We start from the raw sequence: 23,404 nt of genomic DNA, 5'->3' as shown, positions 1-23,404 counted from the left end.
AACTGAGGGCAGCCTCAGGCAGACAGCAAGAAACTGAGGCCCTTAGTCCAAACAATATCAAGGAAGTGAATTCTGCCAACAACCATATGATTTTAGAACTGTATCATTCTTCAATTGAGCCTTGAAATAAACTGCAGACCCAGTCAACACCTTTTGTACCTTTGTGAGGGACCCCAAAGCAGAGACATCACCTAAACTGTGCAAGAACTCCTAATCCGCAGAAACTGTGTGAGAGTAAGTTTGTGTTGTTTTATACCACTAGGTTGATAATTTGTTGAACCGCAAAAGATAACTGAATACCATTTAACAGACAAGATATAAACAATCAGATGCATTTTATTCTCTAATAGTTCTAAAGAACCTAAAATAAATAACTAAAAGAATAAATGAATGAATCACTAAACCTGACACCCTATTTTTTTTTTAGACATGGGGTCTCACTATGTTGTCCAGGCTGGAGTACAGTGGCTATTCACAGGCACGATCATTGGGTACAATAGCCTGGAACTCCTGGACTCAAGTGATCCTCCTGCCTCAGCTTCCCTAGCAGCTAGGACTACAGGCTTGTGCCACTGCATCCAACGTGGACCCCCTTTTTTATGCCACAGTCTATCCAGTGCCTTTCGCTAAGCTTTGCAATTTCCCTCCTATTGGTAATATTAATGGTTTATACTTTTTGATTTATAAGAAATTTTACTTTCTCTTCAAAATCATATAGCTATCTCCAGAAGTCTTGCACATGTATTATTTTCCAAATATTGAAAGTTACCTTATTCTAATTTTCTTTTCTTGGTGGTGATTTTGATATTACATATGAATATATTAAAATGAATGAGGAAAGTGATCATGACTCCTAATGAGAAAGCATGATCTTACCTTACATTCCACATAGCCAGTTTCTACTGAACCATCTTTGTTGTGGGTAGGGAGTAGGCAAAGCTTGAAATGAAGGGGAAAAGAAATTTTTCTCTACATGATAGACTTCTAGCTGATACTATAAATAAGAATAAATTTCTACAGCCCTATCCCTCCCCACTGAGCCAACTCCAAATACACAGACTTCCCTATTCATTATAACAAGACAACCTTTTACAAGAAATTCCCCAATCCAAATATCAGAGAGTCCATCAGGACAGACAGGTTTTCAACGGTAAATGTGTATTCTGCTGTTGTTGAAAACAGTATTCTGTAAATGTCAATTAGGTCAAGCTGATTGAAGAAAATGCTATTCACATCAGCTATATCTTTACTGATTTTCTGCCTGCTTAATCTTTCAATTAGTGTAAGAGAGGTGCTGAAGTCTCTAGCTATAATAGTGAATTTATCTATTTCTCCTATCTCACATATTTTGCCTCAGGTATTTCATACTTTGTTGTTATGTGCATACATGTTAAGGACTGTTATGTCCTCATTACTCCTTTATCACTACAGAATGACCCACCTTTATCGCTGATAATTTTCCTTGCTAAGTCTGCTTAATGATAAATGGGGAAAAAAGGAATGTGGTAGAAAGAGAATGTACATTATACCCTATGGTCTAGTCTACTGAAGCCATATACAAAACACACAAAGGGTGTTAGGAAAGAAAGGATTGTTGCACATTTTCTGTGAAAAAGCAGTGACTTTTAGAGCCACCATACCAACACGATTAAGAATGTGGAATATGAAGCAAGAGAGCCTAGATTTGAATTCCACATTCATCACTCACAGTTGTATACATTCCAGCAAGCTATTTAACTGTACTTCTCTGTCTACATCTACAAAATGGGGATAATGTGAGTACTTACTCACAGGCCTGCTATAGGGATTAAATGAGTTCATATATATACAAAGCTTAGAATGCGACCTGATACATAGTAACACATATTAACAGCTGTTGTTTTTGTTGTCTTGCTGTTCCTGCTGGCTGCTAATGTTACTGTTAGGACAATCGAGATGCTAAGAGTAAAAGCACAAGCTAACAGCTTTTCTTGCATTGTTTCCCACTGCAATCCAACACCTAGTTGATAGGGTGCCACATTAGACCTTGAGAAAAGTGTGATAAAATTACGATTATGAGCTGCAACTCTTCTATGAACAGGATTATAAGCCATTCACTGTGCCCATACACTGGTAGGCCTAGATTTACAAAAAACTTGTAAGACTATGGGCGAAGTGGATTGTTAAATCTTGAATCCAAATTCACTAAGAATCTGCTATTTTATAAAGACTATTTTACATTTTATCTCTGTGTAAACCTAGATTTTCATATATTGAGTTTAAGTGGGGTTATACTTTTCAGTACACATGAAAAGACAGGTAACAATGCTATATCACAGTGTTCTAAATAGAACAACTGATATAATACTTTTGTTGCCTGAAAACCCCTTCCTTGGCATTTTTCCATGTAAACTTTACTTCCATGCAAATGTGTGTGTGTGTACATATATACATATATTTATATATGTATATATATTTATTTTAATATATACATATTTTCAAGTCTTGGGTGTGAAGAAGAATATTAACAATATAACAAATGATGATGAAAGTAGCATTATATTCTAAATGTGCTTTTATTCTACCAAGGTTCTGTCCCTAATAAAACCTAGTAATGGCAATAGTATGTAAAAATACATATGATACTATGCTTCTCTACATATAACCAATTGCTGTATTCATAGAACAGGTGTAGTGGTTGAAAAATGAATTTTCCTACCATGTGAGATTCTTGCAGGCCCTGTACCTAAGAGTATGTTGATGCTGTTCCCACACTTCCTTCTCTGCAAGTCCACAGTGTTTAGGGAAACTATGGATCATCTGAAGTGCATGGAGAAATTTTTACTTTGTGCCACACATTTTCTGGCAATCACTTCTATGTGCGTGATTCCCAAAGGCATATTTCTCTCTCACCTGGGCTTTCTTCCTAAGTTCTAGACTCACTTTCCAACTTTCTTTTGGATAGGTTCAGCAAGCACATCAAGTTCAACCTACCTAAATCTCATCCTGGTCTTTCTCCTAACAGGTTCATTATATCAGTCACTGAAAAAGATTACTGACAGTTACTGTTAAAATAAAAACTTCAGCCAAATTAAATTTAAAGGAGTTTAATTGAGCAATGAACGATTCACGAATCCGGCAGCACCCAGAATCACAGCAGATTCAGAAAGACTCCAGTGCAGCCACATGGTGGAAGAAGATTTATAGACAAAAAAGGGGAGTGATATACAGAAATCAGAAGTGAGGTACAGAAACAACTGGACTGGTTACAGCTCAGCATTTGCCTTATTTGAACAGTCTGAATGCTCAGCAGTGTGTTAATGGTTGAAATATGGCTGCTGGGATTGCGCAAGACTCAGCTATTATTACAGGTGCATACTCCTAAGTCAGGTTTTCAATCTTGTCTACCTATTAAGTTAGGTTACAGTTCGTCCACTAGGACTCAAATATAGAGGACAAAGTCCTTCTCAGACCATATTTAATTCGCTTTAACAAGACAAACTTCGAATCCACTTACACTCTTCCTTTCCTTTACCACACAATTAAGGTATACAATAGAAGGTTAAAAGGGAATCAAAGGAAAGCCTGAAGAACCAGGTCATTAAAAGAGCAAGAACCAAGAAGGCTCTAGAGATCTAGGCACAGGAACTAATGGAAATCGTATATGTCAGCAACACTGGGATAAATGAACTCCACTTTTAATACAGGTAGAGTATATGTAGGAGTATATGTAGTTATAAGTAGAATACAGTATAACATGGCAAATCCTATTCTCATTCTCACTGTAATAATGACAATAAGCACTCCCCACCACCCCCAGAAAAAAAAAAAAAAAAAACTTGCAAATATAATCCTTTTAAAGGCATTAGAGAGCTGTGGAAGTGAGGGATTAAATTAACTAAAATTCCAGAGCAGGCTGAACTAGCTATGTTCTTACTTGGGAAGCATTTGCTGATTTCACACACAAAAGAGTGGTGTGAAAATCTGGAAACTGCAAGAGCAGTAAACACATAGCCAGTTTTCTCCATGGTTGATTTGCTGGATTCTATGGCTCCAAGGCTAGACAGTAATTTTAAGACAGAATGAAATTTCTCATAGTCTTACGATATTCACAAGATAAAGTCCTGCTTGAGGCCTACCTTAAACTCACAGCTAGTTTTCTCTTCAATGTATGTCAAATTTAGATGCTACATGGAGCAAAAGATCAAAGAGCAAAGCTCAAAACCTCTGAAGGGCAGAAGAAATGTCCTATACTTCAAATCTGAAGAGAAATCTACCAAACTGTCCATAAAAAGCCTAGAAGAATTATACCTGAGGAACAAGGAAGAAACAAAGCGGGCTAGGTTTTACTAAAACTACAACATAGCCATGTTCAATCACTGATTGTATTGGATTGAAATATTAAGCCCAATCTGTAACAGAGAAAAGCCTCTGTAGCCCCCACAGTGCCTTTACATACAATATATTAAATTTAAAATTACTAGACATGCAAAGAGGCAGAAAATTTGACTAACAATCAAAATAAATATCAAAAGAAATCAACCAAAAGGTGATCCATGAAATCGAAATTAGGAGAAAATATAATAGTTATATTAGAATAACTATTTAAAGAAATTAAAAGAAACAAGGACAAGACAGATGAAAAATGGAGAATTTCCAAAGAAATTTGAAATTATCAAAAAGAATCAAGTGAATACTCTAGAATCAAAAAATATAAAAAATTACTAACTGTGTGTGATTAACGGCACAATGAACAAAACAGAAGATAGGTGAAATAAATTGGAAGCCAGTTCAATAGAAAATAATACAAAATAAAGTGCAAAGAGAAATTAGATCATGAAAGACACATAAAGGCATGTGAGATACCATAAAAATAAGTTTAATAATACATATAATTGGAATTCCATAAGGAAAAAAATACAAAACAATGGCTTCAGAAGCAGTATTTGAAGAAATAGTAGCTGAGGGTTTTCCAAAATTGATAAAATACATCAACTCCCAGATTTAAGCAGCTCAGTGAACTTCAACCTGAATAAAAACAAATAAAGCCATATCTAGGAACTCATAGTCAAGTGCTTAACACCAAAGGCAAAAAAAAGTAAACGCAGCCGAAGAGAAAGATACACTTCTTAAAACTGCAGACTTCTCAGAGACTATGAAAGGCAGGAATCAATGAAATGACATGTTTTAAATGCTTATAAAAATTACTGCTGAAGTAAATTCTATACTCAATAGAAATATCTAACAAAATGAAAGATAAAGTTTTTAAAAAGAGAATCTGAATTTATTGCTATCAAACCTGCACTATAAATACTATAGGATATTATTAAGGCTGAAGAAAGAACTGAGTAACAGGAAGGAGTAAAGAACACTAGAAAGAATAACTATGTGACCAATTATAAAAGAGTATGAGTGTTTATAAAAATTAATAAATCTGAATAACTTAATTAACCAACCTAACTTAAATGACATATATACTAGATCAGACTCAGCAAGAGAATACCCGTTTCTTAAGCATTCAACAACATAAGTCATTTGCTGAGCCATTAAATAAATTTCAAAGAACTGAAATACAGAATATAATTCTATCTGGTTGAAGAACAAACTAGAAATCAAAATCTGAAAGATAAACAGAATAGCCCAATTTGGAAATTAAGTAACAACTACTAAATTACCTATGGGTCATAGAAAAAAAATCACAATACAAATTTTAAAATATTTTAAATTAATGACAAAAACAGAATATCAAAACTTATGGAATACAACTGAAAGCTGTGCTTAGAGAGAAATTTAAGGCTTTCCAGGACATAAAAGAAAATAAAATAGAAAACAGATATACAATAAAGAAAAAAAAGCACAGAGGTTGGTTCTTTGAAAAAGCAAATTAAATTGATAAACTGTTAGCAAGATAAAAGGAGAAAACACAACCAATATTAAGAATGAAAAAGGAGACACTACTATAGATATACAAATATGGAGAAGAAAATAAAATGGCACTAAGAACAATTTTATATTAGAACATTTGAACATGCTGAAAAAATGAACACATGCTTTGAAAAACACATCTTACCAAAACTGACATAAAAAAAAATAGAAGAGCTGAACAATCCAATTTATATTAAAGAGATGAAATCCAGAATCTAAAATCTTCCCATATGTTCTCTTTCCTCGCCACCACCCTTTCCCACAAAAAGACTCCAGGCCCAGATAACTTCACTGGTAGAATTATAATATTTAAAAGAGAATGAATATCAACTTTACATAAACTTTTCCAGAGAACAGAATTGGCCTGCATAACCTTGATAACCTGAAAGACATCACAAGAAGGAAAAATTATAAATAAATATCTCATTTATATAGAAAAAATCCAAAACAAAATGTTAGCAAATTTAATCCAGTAAAATATTAAAAAGTTACAAGAAATTCCAGGGAGAGAATATCTGCTTAATCGCGCCGATCAGGATAGGAATGTTGTTCCCACTGCAATGTTCTCAGGGAAGGAGTATCTTTCATTATATCTTAAAAATAAGATATTCTTGATAACATGAGGAATAATGGATACAAGATTGAAAAATCAAAAGGCTGATATAATGAAAGGTTATAATTAGATGGCGGGTGCTGTACACATTCCAATACATCTCACTTGCTTTAAGAATATATGTGCACTTCTTATATGAGAGACTAGCAGTTATAGAGAAGAGGGTCTAGAGCAAAATCTTCCAACCAACCAACTAGAACAAAGGCAACCCACTTTTTAACACAATCTTCTCAAACAACAGTAAAACATGACCTGTGAAGAACCACTTCAGTTTCCTTTCTACCCAACTGAGTATACTTCTGTTGCCTGGGACAAATTTTTCCAACAGAAGATTTGTGCTTTGTCTGTAACTCGTATTGGCAGATGATACACAGCTCAGAAAAACAGGTAATCGGAAATTAATCATACATTCTTTGTGGTTTTTAAATTTACAGTTTTACAGCCAGCATCTAAATTCTAGAAGAAATCTCTTCTCCTTTCCTAAACCAAACAAACAAACAAAAAAACTTTATTAATCGGCCAAAAGGCCAAAAGCCACATTTGAATTTTTTTAACTTCTGTTCTCAAAAATAAATGTCCCTAGAATAACAAGGATTAGGTTAAAAGGAAAGTTGTCAATTAAGCACTTTTTAGATTTTACAACTCCATGAGATTGACACCTAACCAGGTTGAGGTTCACTGCTCAAGCGGGTTTCTGCACAAACCAACAATTTTCTGGGTGTTTTCTGGTAAATTTCAACTCTGGGAAGCAATGTGGCTGGTTCAAGTCCCAAGGAGCAAAAATTCTGTGAGCAAATAGCTATTTCACATTATTAAACTTGAAACAAAACAAACATGAAGCATAAAAGGACTGAGAAAGTGATAATTTCTAAATTTTTTAAAGACCCACTACATGTGTTCTAACATGATACCAATGAACAAGAAAGAAAGAGATGTCTGGGAAAATGTAAACACAAGCATGTTGAAAACCTAAGCATCAAAGTCAACAGATTCAATCATTAATTTCAGTATAAGTTTGCATTACCTCTTATCTAGATTAATACTTTAAGAGTTTCCCAAGAAATATCTTAACTCCAGTCTGGCACATGCACCAAATCCACCTGAAAATCTAAATCTTCCTCAACCATTTTCACTGTGTCATTCCTCTGCTGAAAACCAACTATGGTTCTCTATTATCTATCAATCAGGTCTATACATAACTCTGGCTATATAAGCCCACCATGATTTGACCTAATCCAATCTATTCAACTTCACTTCTGTGGTGAGAACGGTAGGTTAAATGTGGTTACACATTCTTTGTAGTTCCATCAACCAAGATACAGTATCTATTTCTTCCATTTTTGAATATGGGTAGGCCTCTCGACTTGCAATGAACAGAATGTGGCAGAATTGACATTGTGTTACTTCTGATGCTCAGTCTCAAGAGGCCATGCAATTCCTGCTATTTTCCTCTTGGAACACTACCATGTAAGAAATCTGGGCTATCCTTCCAGAAAAGAAATATGGAAGCGAGCCAGTTAATGGTCGACCTAATTGCCAAATATGTAAGTGAGGTTATCTTGGACTGCCCAACCATAACCAAGCCACCAGATGACTGCAGCCACATGAGTGACTCTATTTATAATTAGAAAAAAAGCCTAGCTGAAGTTAACCCAAATTGGAAAAATCAAGAGCAAATAAATGATTGTTGTTTTATGCCACCATGTTTTTGTTTTTTATTATATTATACCATATTTTATATTACTAATAAATATAATTTTGTGTTTATATATTTTTAAAAAATAATTTTTTCAAAGAACTTATTAAAAGAAAACAGTTCAATTTTTTAAAATAGACAACAGATTCTTTGGTGAAGTGAGTAAACACTTCACCAAAGATGACATATGAATGGCAAATAAATACATTAAAAAAATGGCCAATATCATTCATTACAGAAATACAAATTGAAACCTCAATGAGATAGTATTATATATCTATTACAACGGCTAAAATAAAGATAACTGACAATAGCAAATGCTGGGTAGGAGGAGAGCAAGTAGAACTCTGAAGAATTTCTGCTAGGAATTTCAAAATGATACAGGTACTCTAGAAAAAGAACTGGGTTGCTTCTTATAAAGTTAAATATGCAGTTAACATATGACCCAGCAGTCCCACTCCTAGGTATTTGCCCAAGAGAAATAAAAACTATGGTCATACAAAAGTTTATGGAACAAAGGTTAATAGTGACTTTATTCACAACTGCCCCAAAATGGAAATAACCTCACATTCTCCAATTGGTGAATGGATTAAAAAAAAAAAAACAGTGATATATCTTGCTATGATTTGGATGTGGTTTGTCCTCATCAAAGCTCATGTTGAAATGTGATCCCCAACATGGCAGTGTTGGGAGGTGGGACCTAGTGGGAGGTATTTGGGTTATGGAGCTAGATCCCTCATGAATAAATTAATGCTCCTCCTTCAGAGATGACTGAGTTCTCCTTCTCATGGGCATGGAATAGTTACCAAAAGAGCAGGTTGTTTAAAAAAGTCTGGCTTCCTCAGTTTCTGCCTTGCTTCCTCTCTTATCATGTGATCTCTTTATACATGCTTACTCTCCTTCCACTTCCCACCATGAATTGAAGCATCCTCAGGCCCTCAACAGATGCAGCTGTTCAATCTTGGACTTTTCGGCCACCAGAACCATCAGCCAAATAACTTCTTTCTCTATAAACTATCCAGTGTCAGGCATTCTGTGATAGCAATGCTAAATGGGCTAAGACACATAATATAACGGAATACTACTCAACATTTAAAAAGAATAAAAATACTACTCAACAATAAAAAAGAATGAACTACTAATACAGACAGTAGTATTGATGAATCTCAAAAACATTATAGTAAGTGAAAAAAGACAGACTCAAAAGGCTACATACTATGTAATTCAATTTATATGACATTCTGAAACAGGAAAAAAGTGTGACAGAAATCAGATCAGTAAGTGCCAGGGACAGGAGGTGGGGACAGAATTTGACCATAAGAGGGAACAACAGAATTCTAGAGGGAGGTAGAATTCATCTATAATTTTTGTGATGGTTACGTGACTGTATTTGCCAAAACTCATAGACATCTACGATAAAGTGAGTGAATTTTATGTACGGACATTACTCATCAATAGATCAGATTTACACAAATACACTGCAACCTCCTATATATTGTGCTTCTACATTTGCATCCCTCCAAGATACGATATTTAAATTATTTTCCTAAATTTCTAACACTATCAACAAAATCAGAAAATTCTAGCTGAAAGATTTGTTAATTCCTTTTCAAATTATTGACTTGAATCTAGAAAATCTAAAAAATTGTAGTTTCAAGCTTCTGTGTTGCTTTCCAACTCCAATCCATATGCCCTATCTCAAAGAAACGACCTAGTTATAAACATCTGAATTAATCTTTTGTAGTCTGACTTGTGAACACATTTTCTTGTAAGAAAAAGACATAGCAAATTGAATACAAAATATTAACTTAATTACTATAAGGGAAAAAAAATCCCAATGCTAGTAGCACCTCCACTGCTCTTCCTTTCATGCCAGAGGGCCCTAAAACAACATTCCTTTGGAAGAAACACAAATGGCCCCAGCAGTAAAGTCAATGAAAGGGCCCAACGAGGTTTTCTTCCCTAATGAGGGAAAATAACTATAAACTATTTTCCTGAAATTATATTCCCTTATATAAACATGGGCTCATTTGCTTAATCTGTTTTCAGACTGTAATTACATGGTATTACCACATGACTTAAGCGATTCAGCTCTTAGAAGTAGTCTACATTTAAATGTAGTTGAGAAATTAATTTCAACATATAAGAATATAAAGAAAGTGACTTAATAGACCTAAAGATTATTTTGCAGAAGGAAAAACCCATACTAAAGCAAGCTTTGCCTTCATGCAACAAAAACATTTGGCAGTCAGAAATAAACAAATTGAAATATCAGTATTGAAGATGGAACCGTAAGAAAAGTGAGCAATTATTTACGAGTCTAAATTGTTAAGGGGAAAAATCTTTTTAGGAGCAAAATTCCCATGATATAGAAGAAGATTTGATTACAATCAAAGCAAACTCCAAAATCAACTAGAATAGTAGCTATTCTTGGTGATCTCATACCTAAGACGTTTACTCAGGAAGGCAATACAGTTATTCAGAGTTTAGGTTGTGGAGTCATACTACTGGGATTCAAAGGCTCTACCACTTGTGAAAAGTGTGACCTTCAGCAAATTAAATTACTTAACATCTCTATAATTCTTAATCTGTAAAATGGTTACAAAAATGGTACTAACATCTCATAAAGATAGTGTGAAATTCAATGAGATGATCCATGCAAAGTCCTTGGCATAGTACCTGGCATGTAATAAATGACAGCTATTATTACTAACCCCTAAATTATCAATCTTTAGAATGAATGAATAAGACTCTACTGAAAGATCACCTTCCTCCATGATGTTCCCTGAGTACCCCAAGTAGGAAAGAAAATAATAGACAAATTCCAGAAGTTCTGTCCACTTTCTAATCCCTGACCGCTTGCTATCTTCTTGAATGGTACAAATGACAAGAATAACGTTTCATTCATTTTTGTCTTAACACCTAGCATTGTCTTTCAAAGGACATAAAAGGACCCAAATAATATTATGAAGAAAAAGTTATGAAACTAGACAAAGGGAAAAATCCGAGTTCTAAACAAAGAGTGAAGGGCAGTGAGAGTAGAAAATGAGAGGACCATGGGCATCCTCTCTACAGCATCAAGGGTAATTTAACACTGCCAACTACATTCTTCCTTCACAGAATGTTCCTCAGTTTCCGTAACAGCTCTCTCCCACTATTCTTCCCCAACTATTCTAAAGGCTTTCTGCACAATTGGATGTTTCCACTTTCTACTACTTGATTTATGTGTTTCTCAAAGAGAAATGAACTTTCAGCTCTTTTTCTCTATACTACTTCCCTTAGGGTCAATTACCACCTCTGGAGTAATGACTCTCAAATCTTCATTTCTGGCTTCTCTAGTTTGAGAGAGCGAGTACTACATGATCATCTTTGCATACAAGATACTAGGTAATGTTTTACCTCAATAACTTTGGAAAAAAATACAGAGATCGCCTATGTAATATTATGTTTACTTGCTCCCTGAAAATATATAGGAGACTTTAGTTTTCAAACAGTTGATGCCTTCTAATAGATATATGTCACATTTTTTACAGACTAGAATTAGCAACGATAATCATTCTCCGCATTCCAGATCCAGTTGTTTAAACTGTTGTTTCTGCATTTTAATAAGTTCTAGTTAGACTTACTCAGCCTCCCAGTTATTATAATATCTTTGTTACAGTTCATATAAAATTTTTAATATACACTAGTTTAAAACATAGTTTGGATTTAATATATCAATTTTTTAAAATACATAACTGTAAATGAAATGTAAGTACACAAATGAAATGGCATAGTTTTTCTACATTAGAATGCATGTGCAAAATAATGATGCCACTATGGAGAAATTATATCAGGGTGTCCCTGGGCCACACTGGAAGAAAAATTGTCTTGGAGCACATATAAAGTACACTAACACTAACGATAGCTGATGAGCTTAAAAAAATTTTAAAATCTCAGAATGTTTTAAGAAAGTTTACAAATTTGTGCTGGGCCCCATTGAAAGCTGTCCTGGGTCACCTGTGGCCCATGGGCTGTGGGTTGGACACGCTTGTTCTGTATTAAATATACAGAGATAGAAAACTGTCATGCTAAGTTTTGGCAAAGACAGCAGGTTATAAAAATAATTAACTATTGTTCCTAGCGGAATGAAGCCCTACACCTAAAAACAAAGTATAATATTTCATCATTCTTCGTTCAGTATTTTAGGACCTACCGGAGAGATTCGGCCATTCGCCTCAAGTCTTCATTCTGCTGTTTTAAGCGTTCAAGCTTTGCCAGAATCTTGGACAGTTCTCGGCTAGAGTGATCAGGATGGTCATTATCTCGTACCAAGTGACCACCTATATAAAACAGCAAGGTCCCCCAGGCAAAAAGAATGAGCATAATCCAACGCCAGGAACCAGTCCATGGCCGCATTTTCAGATTTTCAACTCACTTCCCTGGAGTCCTGGAGCTCAAAGAATTGAAAACATTGTAACTCTGTTTCTAGTTAGTGCACAGGTGAATAGACTTCTGTTGTTTCAACACATGATGCTTCAGACAAATTATTCTCTCTGGTAGTCCTGCAGTGAATCTTTCAAAGAGATCCTTCTGGTGATATGTGTAGGAAGCTTTATTGTCCTGTACTTCATGCGCTCTACATGCTGTGGAAAGAGTAAGAAATGTATTTAAATTATTTAAGATATATAAAATAGCATATGCTGAGATTCTTGGAGTTAAAGGAAACACATTGGTGTTGACTGGCCAACAAGCTGGAAGATAACCTAACTGCCTAATAACAAGTAAAGGGTAAAAGCTTTAAATCTGTTAATCTGTATATTAAATCAGCCATGTATATTAGTGCTCTACCAGATAACAGACTAATTAGCTCTAAGCCTGAAAGTCTTCAAAGTGCCATCATCACTTTCTTTTCCTTCTTACATAATTATACAATAGCTTATATATGAAGACTTAAAAATTATATCTTTGAACAATCAATCAAAAACAAAATGTAATCAATCACATATTTTGGGCTATATGTTCATTATCTCAAGAAAAAACACATTCCCTGTATGAGTGATTTCATTTCTACCAGTTCTCAACTCCACTCTCCTCATTGTTCAGCTGCCATTATACCACTTAACTCTGCAGGTGACAGGCAAATTGTCACTTTTAGGATAAATTCTAAAACTGACATGCATATTAGCCAAGTTAAGGTTATCACAGCCATTAACCAGCTGGCAGTCATTCCAAATATCAGAAGCAAAGGTTCAAATGGATCAGGTTAGACTACTGCTTCCTCAAATTTATTAAAAATACCAACAATTACAGCAAACGTCTAGTACCAGTTACATCTTAGTTACTGTGCATCTTAAACTACAAATGCACATTCTTTTCCAGGCTTGGTTACAAGTATTATTTGTCATTTCTCCATCATTAGGCTTAGAATTCCCTTGGAAACAAAACTATTTTCTCCCCAGAGAATTTGTAGGCAAAAATATAATTTAAAACCTTTTGACAGGACAGCCACAGTGGCTCACATCTGTAATCCATGCACTTTGGAAGGAGACAAGGCAGGAGGATTGCTTGAACCCAGAGTTCGAGACTAATCTGGCAAGATGGTGAAACCCCATCGCTATAAAAAAATTTTTTTCTTTAATTTTAAAAATGTTTTGATAATTTTAAAGCTATAGAAGAGAAATCATATGTCTAGACAGAGTTCCATATACAAGAGAAGAGAGAAAAAACAAGAAATAGTTTCTGTATACAAGACTGAATGTAAGGGGCACTTGACCACCAATCAAACAGTGGTAAAAAGATTAGCAGAAAAGATGGAGAAGAGGCTTCAAAAATCAGAGCACAGGGCCACTATTTTTCTATGTTTGCACCTTAAATCTCAATTGTTTTTAAAACACCAAATATTCAAAGAGAAGAAAATCTCTTCAAATGGCTGTCCTAGAAACACTCTACTTCCTTCCCATTTACTCCTACAGCATTTACCTTAATGTTACTGATTTCCACTGGCTAAAACATAGAATGAAAAGAATTGTACTTGCTCAGAACTGTTTGAAAACCAAATTAAAAAGGAATAATCCAAGTAAAAAGTTGTCTGTTGTTTTAATAACTATTCTTAAATCTATCAAGAACACTCTTTTTATTGACTCCATTGTTCATCCTGTCCCTTTCTTAAAACTTTCTCAAATCCCCACTCCTCTAAACTCAGGTATCTCCTACTTTTCATCTTATGTTAAAAAAAATACAGATATCCAGGGCTCTGTGACTTTAAAACCAAATAAAAAGTGAATTCATTCGGATGGCATAAGAAATTGATTCAATTCAGTAAGTCAGCCAAAAAATATAAGTATTAATATTTCAATTAATAATAATTTTGTGACAACATATGCAACACTGTAAAATGTTACTATACTTATATGCTGAAACTATACTATATCCTAGTTAATTCCAAGCTATTAAGATATACAGTTGTCCCTCAGTACCCTCCACGGTCACCAAAATCCACATATGTTCGGGTTTCTTACATAAAATGGCATAGTATTTACATATAACCGACACACATCCTCCCAAATACTTTAAATCATCTCTAGATTACTTATAACACCTAATACAATGTAAATGCTATGTAGACAGTCAATTTTTGGAGTATTTTTTGGCAAATATTTTGATCTGTAGTTGGCTGAATCAAGAATACTAAAACTGCAGCTAGAGGATAAACTATGTATCAGATATTAAAATTTTTTTCTTTCCCTTCACTGCAAAAGTAATGCAGAAAACAGACAACTGAGATAAACAACCAAAGCAAAGGTAGCTTTATCTTTAAAAGAGTAATTTAAATAATAAAAAGACATGCTGAAACATTTTCCTTGGGATTACAATAAAAATTGTAATATTTAAAGCCAGCATAATTTGAATAGTAACAAAAGTTTACAGAAACATAAATTTTGAATAACAAAATTTGTACAACAAAAAATACTTTCCATTTTTTATAAACCATTACCAAAAATATCTGAGATTAAATTACTATATTATACATCAATATTGATAATACTTGAGTTATAAAAAGCAATACATTTTTATAAGAGCAAAACATGGTCATTTTCTTAATTAATAGCATCATTTGAACTATGTTTTTGGAGAGAATGTTTCCCATGATTTTTTTTGTCTTTGCCAGTATTTTTTAAATCCCCAGTTTTGGGGTCAAGAAAACCAAGTTAAGCTGAAAAACAAATAGTTTTCTATGCAATTTTCCTCTGCAAGGTTTAAAAGAACAAGTACAGAATTTTTTCCCTATCTACTAACTACAATGAATGCTTGCTTACTTACTTATGGTTACTGTTTATTGTCTGAACCATGCTTGCTAAAATATAAACGCCATAATTTTTGTTCATTGTGTTCACTGATGTATCCCAGGCACTCAGAATGGTATTTGGCACTTAGTTGGCACTAATAAATACAGCTTAAACTGCATTTATGCCCTACTTAAGACAGCAAGTGGTAATGCAGAAAGTGAGAGAATGCTATTATAAGGAAATGGTTCAAAAATAAAGTCATTAATAAACTTTCATATTTATTATTGTCAACATATATCTTATAAAAGACATTCCTTGATTGATTAAATTTAATTGGCCTAAAAGACCAAGAGAGTCTTTTTTTTTTGAGTCTCACTCTCTTGCCCAGGCTGGAGTGCAGTGGCACAATCTCGGCTCACTACAACCTCCACTTCCAGGGTTTAAGAGATTCTCTTGTCTCAGCCTCCTGAGTAGCTGAGATTACAGGTGTCTGCCATGGTGCCCGGCTCATTTTTTATATTTTTAGTAGAGATGGGATTTCACCATGTTGGCCAGGCTGGTCTCGAACTCCTGACCTCAAGTGATCTGCCTGCCTCAGCCTCCCAAAGTGTAGGGATTACAGATGTGAGCCACCACACCCAGCCAAGAGAGTCTTATGGTTTACCTTTTAACGATGAAAAAATAATGTATCTTATTTTCTTCATTTAGAAGATTCACTTTGCAAAGACGATATGACTGAAGAAAGTATGTACAGCCTTTGATATGAAAACCACTCAACTTATTTGTGAAAGTATTAGTAAAAATAGTTCAAATTAGTACAAATATTTAAAAATTACATATATCAGCTAATTTCTGACTAAAATTTATATAGCAGTGTTTGTTGAGATTTCTTCTCAGAGTGGGCTTTCTTTTCAAGAATTTATAAATTTATTACTACTTAAGACTCACATAGTACCCTTCTTCTGCAAAATACTAAATATACTAAATGTACTGAAATGTGCCAGGATTCTTTCTGCAAATTTATTTAATTAGTGATATCACTTTTGTTTTTAAAAAGCCTGCATTCAAGATGTGGACCAAAGCTACAACTGTCTAGAGGCTTGACTGGTGATGGTGCATTTCTAAGCTTGCTCACATTCACATGGTCATTGGCGGGATTCAACAACTTACAAAATTACAGTGGCTCACACCTGTAATCCCAGCACTTTGGGAGGCTGAGGAGGGTGGATCACAAGGCCAGGAGTTCAAGACCAGCCTGGCCAAGATGGTGAAACCCTGTCTCTACTAAAAATACAAAAATGAGCCAGGCATGGTGGTGGGTGCCTATAATCCCAGCTACTCAGGAGGCTGAGGCAGAGAATTGCTTGAACCCGGGAGGTGGAGGTTGCAGTGAGCCGAGATCACAACACCACGCTCCAGCCTGGGCAACAGAGCAAGGCTCTGTCTCAAAATAAAAAAATAAGAGAGAGAGATAGAGAGAGACAAAATCTCGGCATGTTGCCTAGGCTAGATTGATATCACCTTTTTAAAGTACTAAGGTATTTAAATGATTCATTTCTTTTTGTATTTACAGAGATTCCTTGGGTAATATTTGTTTAATGTCTCTGGAACAATAAATATATTTGATTTTTCAAAGTACTTTTTCTGAATCTGGAAGGTAGAGTGTAATATCAGTAAGATAAGGAGACTTAATAGAGTTGCCATGAGCCTTAAATAAGGTTAACATGTATAAACCACTTATCATAATGCTTGGCACAGAAGAAGTGCTCCAAAAAAAGTAATTTTATTTTAATGCTGACAAGACATAGAAATTAAAAGTATGGGTGCTAGAATCAGCAGTGTCTAGACTGGAGTCTCAGTTCTGCTACATCATAGCTAGGTAACCTCACTGAACATCAATCTGTAAACTGGAGATAATAAATACCACCTCTCCCAGAAAATACTGGAAAAGGCTTAAATAAAATAATCATCAGTGGTGAGGCACCTCAGCATACCATGCAGCAAATTATTATGTGGTATATATTGATGTTGTTACATTATTTTATAGACCCATTTACAATTCTTTATATAATTAATACGCCACATGCTGTTGTAGGCAGCTTCTAAAATGGCTGCCAACTATCTCTGTGCCACTATTCATGCCCTTGTATCATCTCCTCCTCTTGAGTGTTGGCTGGACCTAGTGACTTGTTTCTTAAATAGAATACTGTAAAAGTGACAGAATTTCACTTCCAAGATAAGGTTACAAAAGACTGGAGCTTCTGTATCTTGCTCACATTGTCCCTGCTTGCTTATTCTGATGATACAAGCTACCATACTGTGAGCCATCATGCTGAGAGGCCCATGTGGAAAGGAGCTGAGGGCAGCTTTCAGACAACAGCCAACCAAGATTTAAAGTGCTCAGTCCTAAGACCACAAGTACCTCACAAAGTTGTTGAATCCCGCCAATGACCATGTGAATGTGAGCAAGCTTAGAAATGCACCATCACCAGTCAAGCCTCTAGACAGTTGTAGCTTTGGTCCACATCTTGAATGCAGGCTTTTTAAAGACCCTCACCTAGGAGATGGAGCTTAGCCAGAGGATCCAGCTAAACCATCCCTAAATTCTGACCAACAGATACTAAATTGTTGCTTTAAACCACTTAGTCTAAAGGTAATTTGTTATGTAGCAATAAATAATTAATACATATTTCTACCTCCTCTAGTAGGTTAAAAGCCTGATCTTCACTTCATGTGTTATTTTCCGTCTCTAGCAAGTTATAGAAAGCCTTGGGCACAGAATAGGCATTCAAGTTGCAGGACAGAACTGAATCTTAATCACATTTCCTTATGTATTCTGCTAATACCTCTTATACATACCATAAAACAAAACTCAATTTACAGCAAATAAGAGATTTAACAGATACAATTACAATTATTGGTTTTATACTAATACCAGAGGTAAAAAAGCATATTTATTAATAGCTGCTAAACAGAGTTCCATCTCCAACCATGAAAGAATAACTACTGGATTAGCCTCACATATAAACTAGAAAACTTTAAAAAACATATTTAGAAAAACTGTTTTCAGATATTGGGCAAAGGTCAAAGAAGATTGTAATGTCTGAGAGAAAGTTAACGATAAAAGTAAGCCCTATGATCACTTTAGCCTTCTGCCTAGAAGCATTTGCTGAACACCAGCACAGAAAGGAAGAACCCAAACAAAACACAGCCATCTTCCTTAGGTGAGAAGACAAAGACCAAAATTCAGGGAATTTAAGGTAGGTGGAATTTGCAGATCATTATACTAAAGAGGAGGTAGATACTCAGAATGAAAGCTCCAAAATTTGCACAGGAGATCCTTTGAGTCTTTGGCAGGAAATCAAGTTATAGTAAGAACTCATGAAGCTTGCAAAGGACAATTATCAGAAATAGAAAAATTAAATACTGGGTAGCTAAAAGCTGAACACATCTCAAAGATTAGGCAAAGTTGAGAGACCTGTGAGTTCCAACCAGGTACAATAAAAATACCGCAGAGAAAACCTGCAGCATTCGGTAAAAATCCAAGAAATAAAACACCTTAGAAATTAAAATTAAACAAGCAGGATCAGAAAATGTTTTCTGTAAAGGGCAAGATAAATATCTTAGGCTATGTGAGGCATATATAGTCTCTGTCACATATACTTCTTAATTTTTATTTTTGTTTCTTTATAACCCTTTAAAAATGAAAAATCCATTCTTAGCTCATGGGCTATACAAAAATGGGCTGTGGACCAGATTTGGCTCACAAACCAAAGTCTACTGACTCCAGTTATAGAATAAAAGCTATGCCAACGAGAGCCCTAACAAAGCTTAAATACAAGCTACAAAAGGATCAGTGTAATCCAAAAGTAAATTATCTGCCTGTCAAAATAAAACTCAACGATCTTCAAAGAAAGATAAGAAAATACAGACAATCAAAACTAGAAGTTGCATATTATCAAAAGTTACAAAGAATATGAACAGAGGTCATGCTGTGATGCAGGCATCCAAAGACCTGCTAAAAGCTAAGGATGGAGCTGGAACACAGAGGAAACACTCCAGCACCGAGGCTCCAAACCAAGAATGAAGAAGCAGCAAGCAGTCCACTACTGCAGGAATTTCAAGTTTCTGATTCAGTGAATTTAACTATTACAATGACAACAAAAAAAAATCCAACTCAAATCACTGTTGGACTGACTCAATCTCTGCCCCATCCCAATCCACATATACACCAACATCACCAAAGAAGAAGGGTACCCATTTCTGGGCATAAATACTATTCACCTCAATCTTTGTTGCCTTTTACCTAAAATGTCTGTCATGCAACAAAAAAACCATGAGATATAGATATATAGATACAAATATATAGATATATAGACATATATATAGTTAAAAAAAACCCAAACCATAGTCAAAAGACAAAGCAAACACCAGAACCAGACTTATAAATGAATCAGATACTTGAACTATCAGACAGAAAACTTAGAATAATTGTAATTGATGTATTAAAGGATCTCATGGTAAATATGAACAAAATACAAAAACAGATAAGGGATTTGGCAAAGAAGAAATGCTAAATGGACATAAAAATGAAATATCAGAAAATCTTCAACAGAATTATCAGAAGATTAGACAAAGCTAAAAACTCAGTGAGCTTGAAGAGAGGTAAATAGATATTATTCAAAATGAAACGCAAACAGAACAAACAGATTGAAATTAAAAAAAAAATAGAATAGGAATTTTAAAGCTGTAGTATAATATCCAATGATCTAGTGCAGGTGTAATTGGAGTTTAATAATGTGAAGAAAACAAGAACAGAGAAGAAAATATATTTAAAGAGATGTTAGCTGGGAATTTTCCAAAGTAAAAAAATGATAAAACACCACAGGTTAAAGAAATGCAGAGAATTGCTAGTAGGGCAAAATTAAAATGTAGACAAAAAGCTGCTAAAAAACAAACTGAAAGAGAAAAATCTTTCAGGTAACTAGAAAAAAAGAAATATTACATACAGAGAAAAAAAATGAGAACACACTACATGTAATAAAGAAGGCCAGTCAAAAAACAATGGAGCATAATCTTTAAAATGCCAAGGGGGGAAAAACGGCAACTGAGCATTCTAGATAATACCTTTCACTGGATAAAATGAAGGCAAAACAAAGGCAAATAAAGGCAAAATCAAAACTCTTCCAGAAAAAAAAAGTTAAAAAATATTCTGTGCCGGCAAAATTGTACTATAAAAAATGTTAAATGAAATTTTTCAAGAAGGAGTATGATACCAAATAAAAATGCAGATCTGCACACACAAAAATAGCACCAGAAATGGTGAAATCTAAAAAATCAGAGATATCTTCCCTTAATTTAACCACATTAAAAGATAAAAAGCTGTTAAACTAAAAAATGGCAATAATGTATCACCGGGTTTATAATATATGTAGATGTAAAACATATGACAAAATATAAAAAAGATGAGACGGAGGAAATGGAGGTGCACAAAAGTCAAGTTGTCTCACTACACATGAACTGCTATATTATTTGAAAGTAGACTAATAATTTTATATATACATATATATACATATAAAGACCCAGAGCTACACTGTCTGCTTTAATAGCTACATGCAACTATTTAAAGTAGAATTAAAATTAAAAATTTATTTCCCCAGCCTGAGCAACATAGTGAGACCTTGTCTCTACAAATAAATTAAAACCTGGTGGTGCACGCCTATAGTCCCAGCTCCTTGGGAGGCTGAGGTGGAAGGATCACTTGAACCCCAGAGGTTGAGGCTGCAGAGAGCCGTGATCACACCACTCTACTCCAGGATGGGTGACAGAGCAAGACCCCGTCTGGGGGAAAAAAAAAACGTGTTTCCTCAGGCACAGTAGGCCACATTTTGATTGCTCAATAGCCACCTGTGTCTAGTGGTTACCATTATGAATGGTGTAGATACCAGAGCATTTCCAACATCAGATGGCATTCCCCCAGAGCGACAAGTAGTTTTTATTAAATAAAATAAAAAGGTATAGCAAAGAAAAAGCCAGTGGTGAAGATAAAATGGAATTAAAAAATGAAAGTATGATTCACTAGAGAAAACAGAGAAGAGAAAGCTCTTGAGAAGACCAGAAAAAGTTTCACAGCTGCAGTAGAGAAGGGAACACATTTGAAGTATTAATAAAAGAAATGACAATGAGCTGCAGTCTCCATTCTTCAGGATGATCACTTCGGAAGCACCCTCTACTATGCCACCAGTAAGTAACTGACCTCCTAAATAATATACTTCATTTAGTGCAGTCATTCATGTTATGTAAGTTTTATTTATTTTTTAAATATGCAGCATGGTTTTCATCAACATTTATAATGGAAAGCAACTGGAAGAAATCTACCACGCATTTTACCTAAATCTATACAACACTATGATCCATTCACTCATATGTTCAAAAACTACTCATTCAGTTTCTATTACATAAAATACATTACATATCTCAGGTATTGAGGATGTAGCAGTGAACAAGACAGACACAAATCCCTGCCTTCAATAGGTAATATTACAGTAGGTTCTAATTGCAAAGTGAAGTAATGCCACTAAAACAAACAACCAAAAAAAGAAAAAAAGCCTCTTCTTACAGCAACTAACATTCTGAGTGACTCAACAGAAACTGAATATAAACTATTCCACAAATAATTGCACTTTTTGCTATCATTTTATTTTTAAGCATAAAATTGAACACTGCCATCTGCATACCACAGTTATAATACTATAATTTGAAAATCAAAATATATGTACAGTGTCAGAATAAAACACGGTAAATTTATTGTTGCAATCTTCAAAATCCTTATGTATTACACAATGTTTAAAATTATATATATAAACAGATGATCATTATGTCAAGATTTTACCGCAGAGCTGAAACTAAGCTACTTTCAAAGTTTTATCACAAATATTTAGCACCTTTGTAAGATCCAACCATACTGAAAAAAATTTTCAGAAGTAGAACCAAGTCTCTATTAAATTTACAATGATTATGATAACTGTGTTGTCATTGTTGTGACCATTACCATCATCATAACTCCCCAAAAATATAAGCAGGCTAGGATGTGCTGTCTTTTTCTTTTTTAAAATTCAACATTCTTTTAAACATTTTTTACATACAAAAAGCTATACATAATATATACAACTTGATGAGTTTGCAAAGTAGACACCTGTGAACTCATCACCACAATCTATGCCATAAACCTATTCATCATCTGCAAGAGTTTTCTCCCACTCTCTTATTTACTATTACTAATTTGTGTGTTTGTAGTAAGAATACTTTAAGTAAGATCTATCCTCTTAGGAAATTTTTAACCATACAATACAGTATTGTGAACTATAGGCACCATGCTGTACAAAAGATTTCTGAGACTTATCTTTATAACCAAAACTCTGTACCCTTTGACTAATACTTCCTCATTTCCCCCTCCTACATTTCCTAAAGATAGATATAGCTCAATTATTCCATTAGACATAACAAAAAATGCAGTACCATTTATAATACGATCAAACTGACACTTCTTAAGTCTAACAAGAAAATGAACAATGGCCACATTTGGCATATGACTGTGTGAAAAGGATGTTTCCAAGAATCACATTCAAGTAGCTTGACTTTGATGCTGAGGCCACAAGGTGAGTATGTGACAATCTGCTGAAGAACCAAACAACTAAAAGCCTGGCCTGTTGTGCTATGAGCCATGTCAAAGGAGGGTTGCCTTTTAAACTCAAAAATAATTCAGCACTTATTTAAATAATAAAAATATGTGTACCCTATGCAAAGGGTAATATGGCATTATATATCAAATATTTACATACACATGCCCTTTGACAAGAAATTCCACACACAAAAATGTATGCTAAGATGTATTTTAATATGTAAACAAAATGCATTCACATA

The 23,404-nt window shown here is 34.4% G+C and overlaps 1 protein-coding gene across 11 annotated transcripts in view; it reads right to left on the bottom strand.

Moving 5' to 3' along the window:
- FUT8 (fucosyltransferase 8) overlaps nt 1–23,404 on the bottom strand; it is a 456,741-nt gene that overhangs the window by 171,593 nt on the left and 261,744 nt on the right. For all 11 annotated transcript variants that reach the window (XM_054449587.2, XM_054449583.2, XM_054449582.2 and 8 more), the window contains one exon: nt 12,409–12,838. In XM_054449587.2, coding sequence (XP_054305562.1) covers nt 12,409–12,611 — 203 coding nt within the window. In that variant the 5' untranslated portion in view covers nt 12,612–12,838. The remainder of the gene's footprint in view (nt 1–12,408; nt 12,839–23,404) is intronic.

Source organism: Pongo pygmaeus, chromosome 15 (genome assembly GCF_028885625.2).
Source record: "Pongo pygmaeus isolate AG05252 chromosome 15, NHGRI_mPonPyg2-v2.0_pri, whole genome shotgun sequence".
Classification (NCBI taxonomy): Eukaryota; Metazoa; Chordata; class Mammalia; order Primates; family Hominidae; genus Pongo; species Pongo pygmaeus.
The sequence above is the reverse complement of the archived record's forward strand: the minus strand, read 5'-3'. Positions and strand labels throughout refer to the sequence as shown.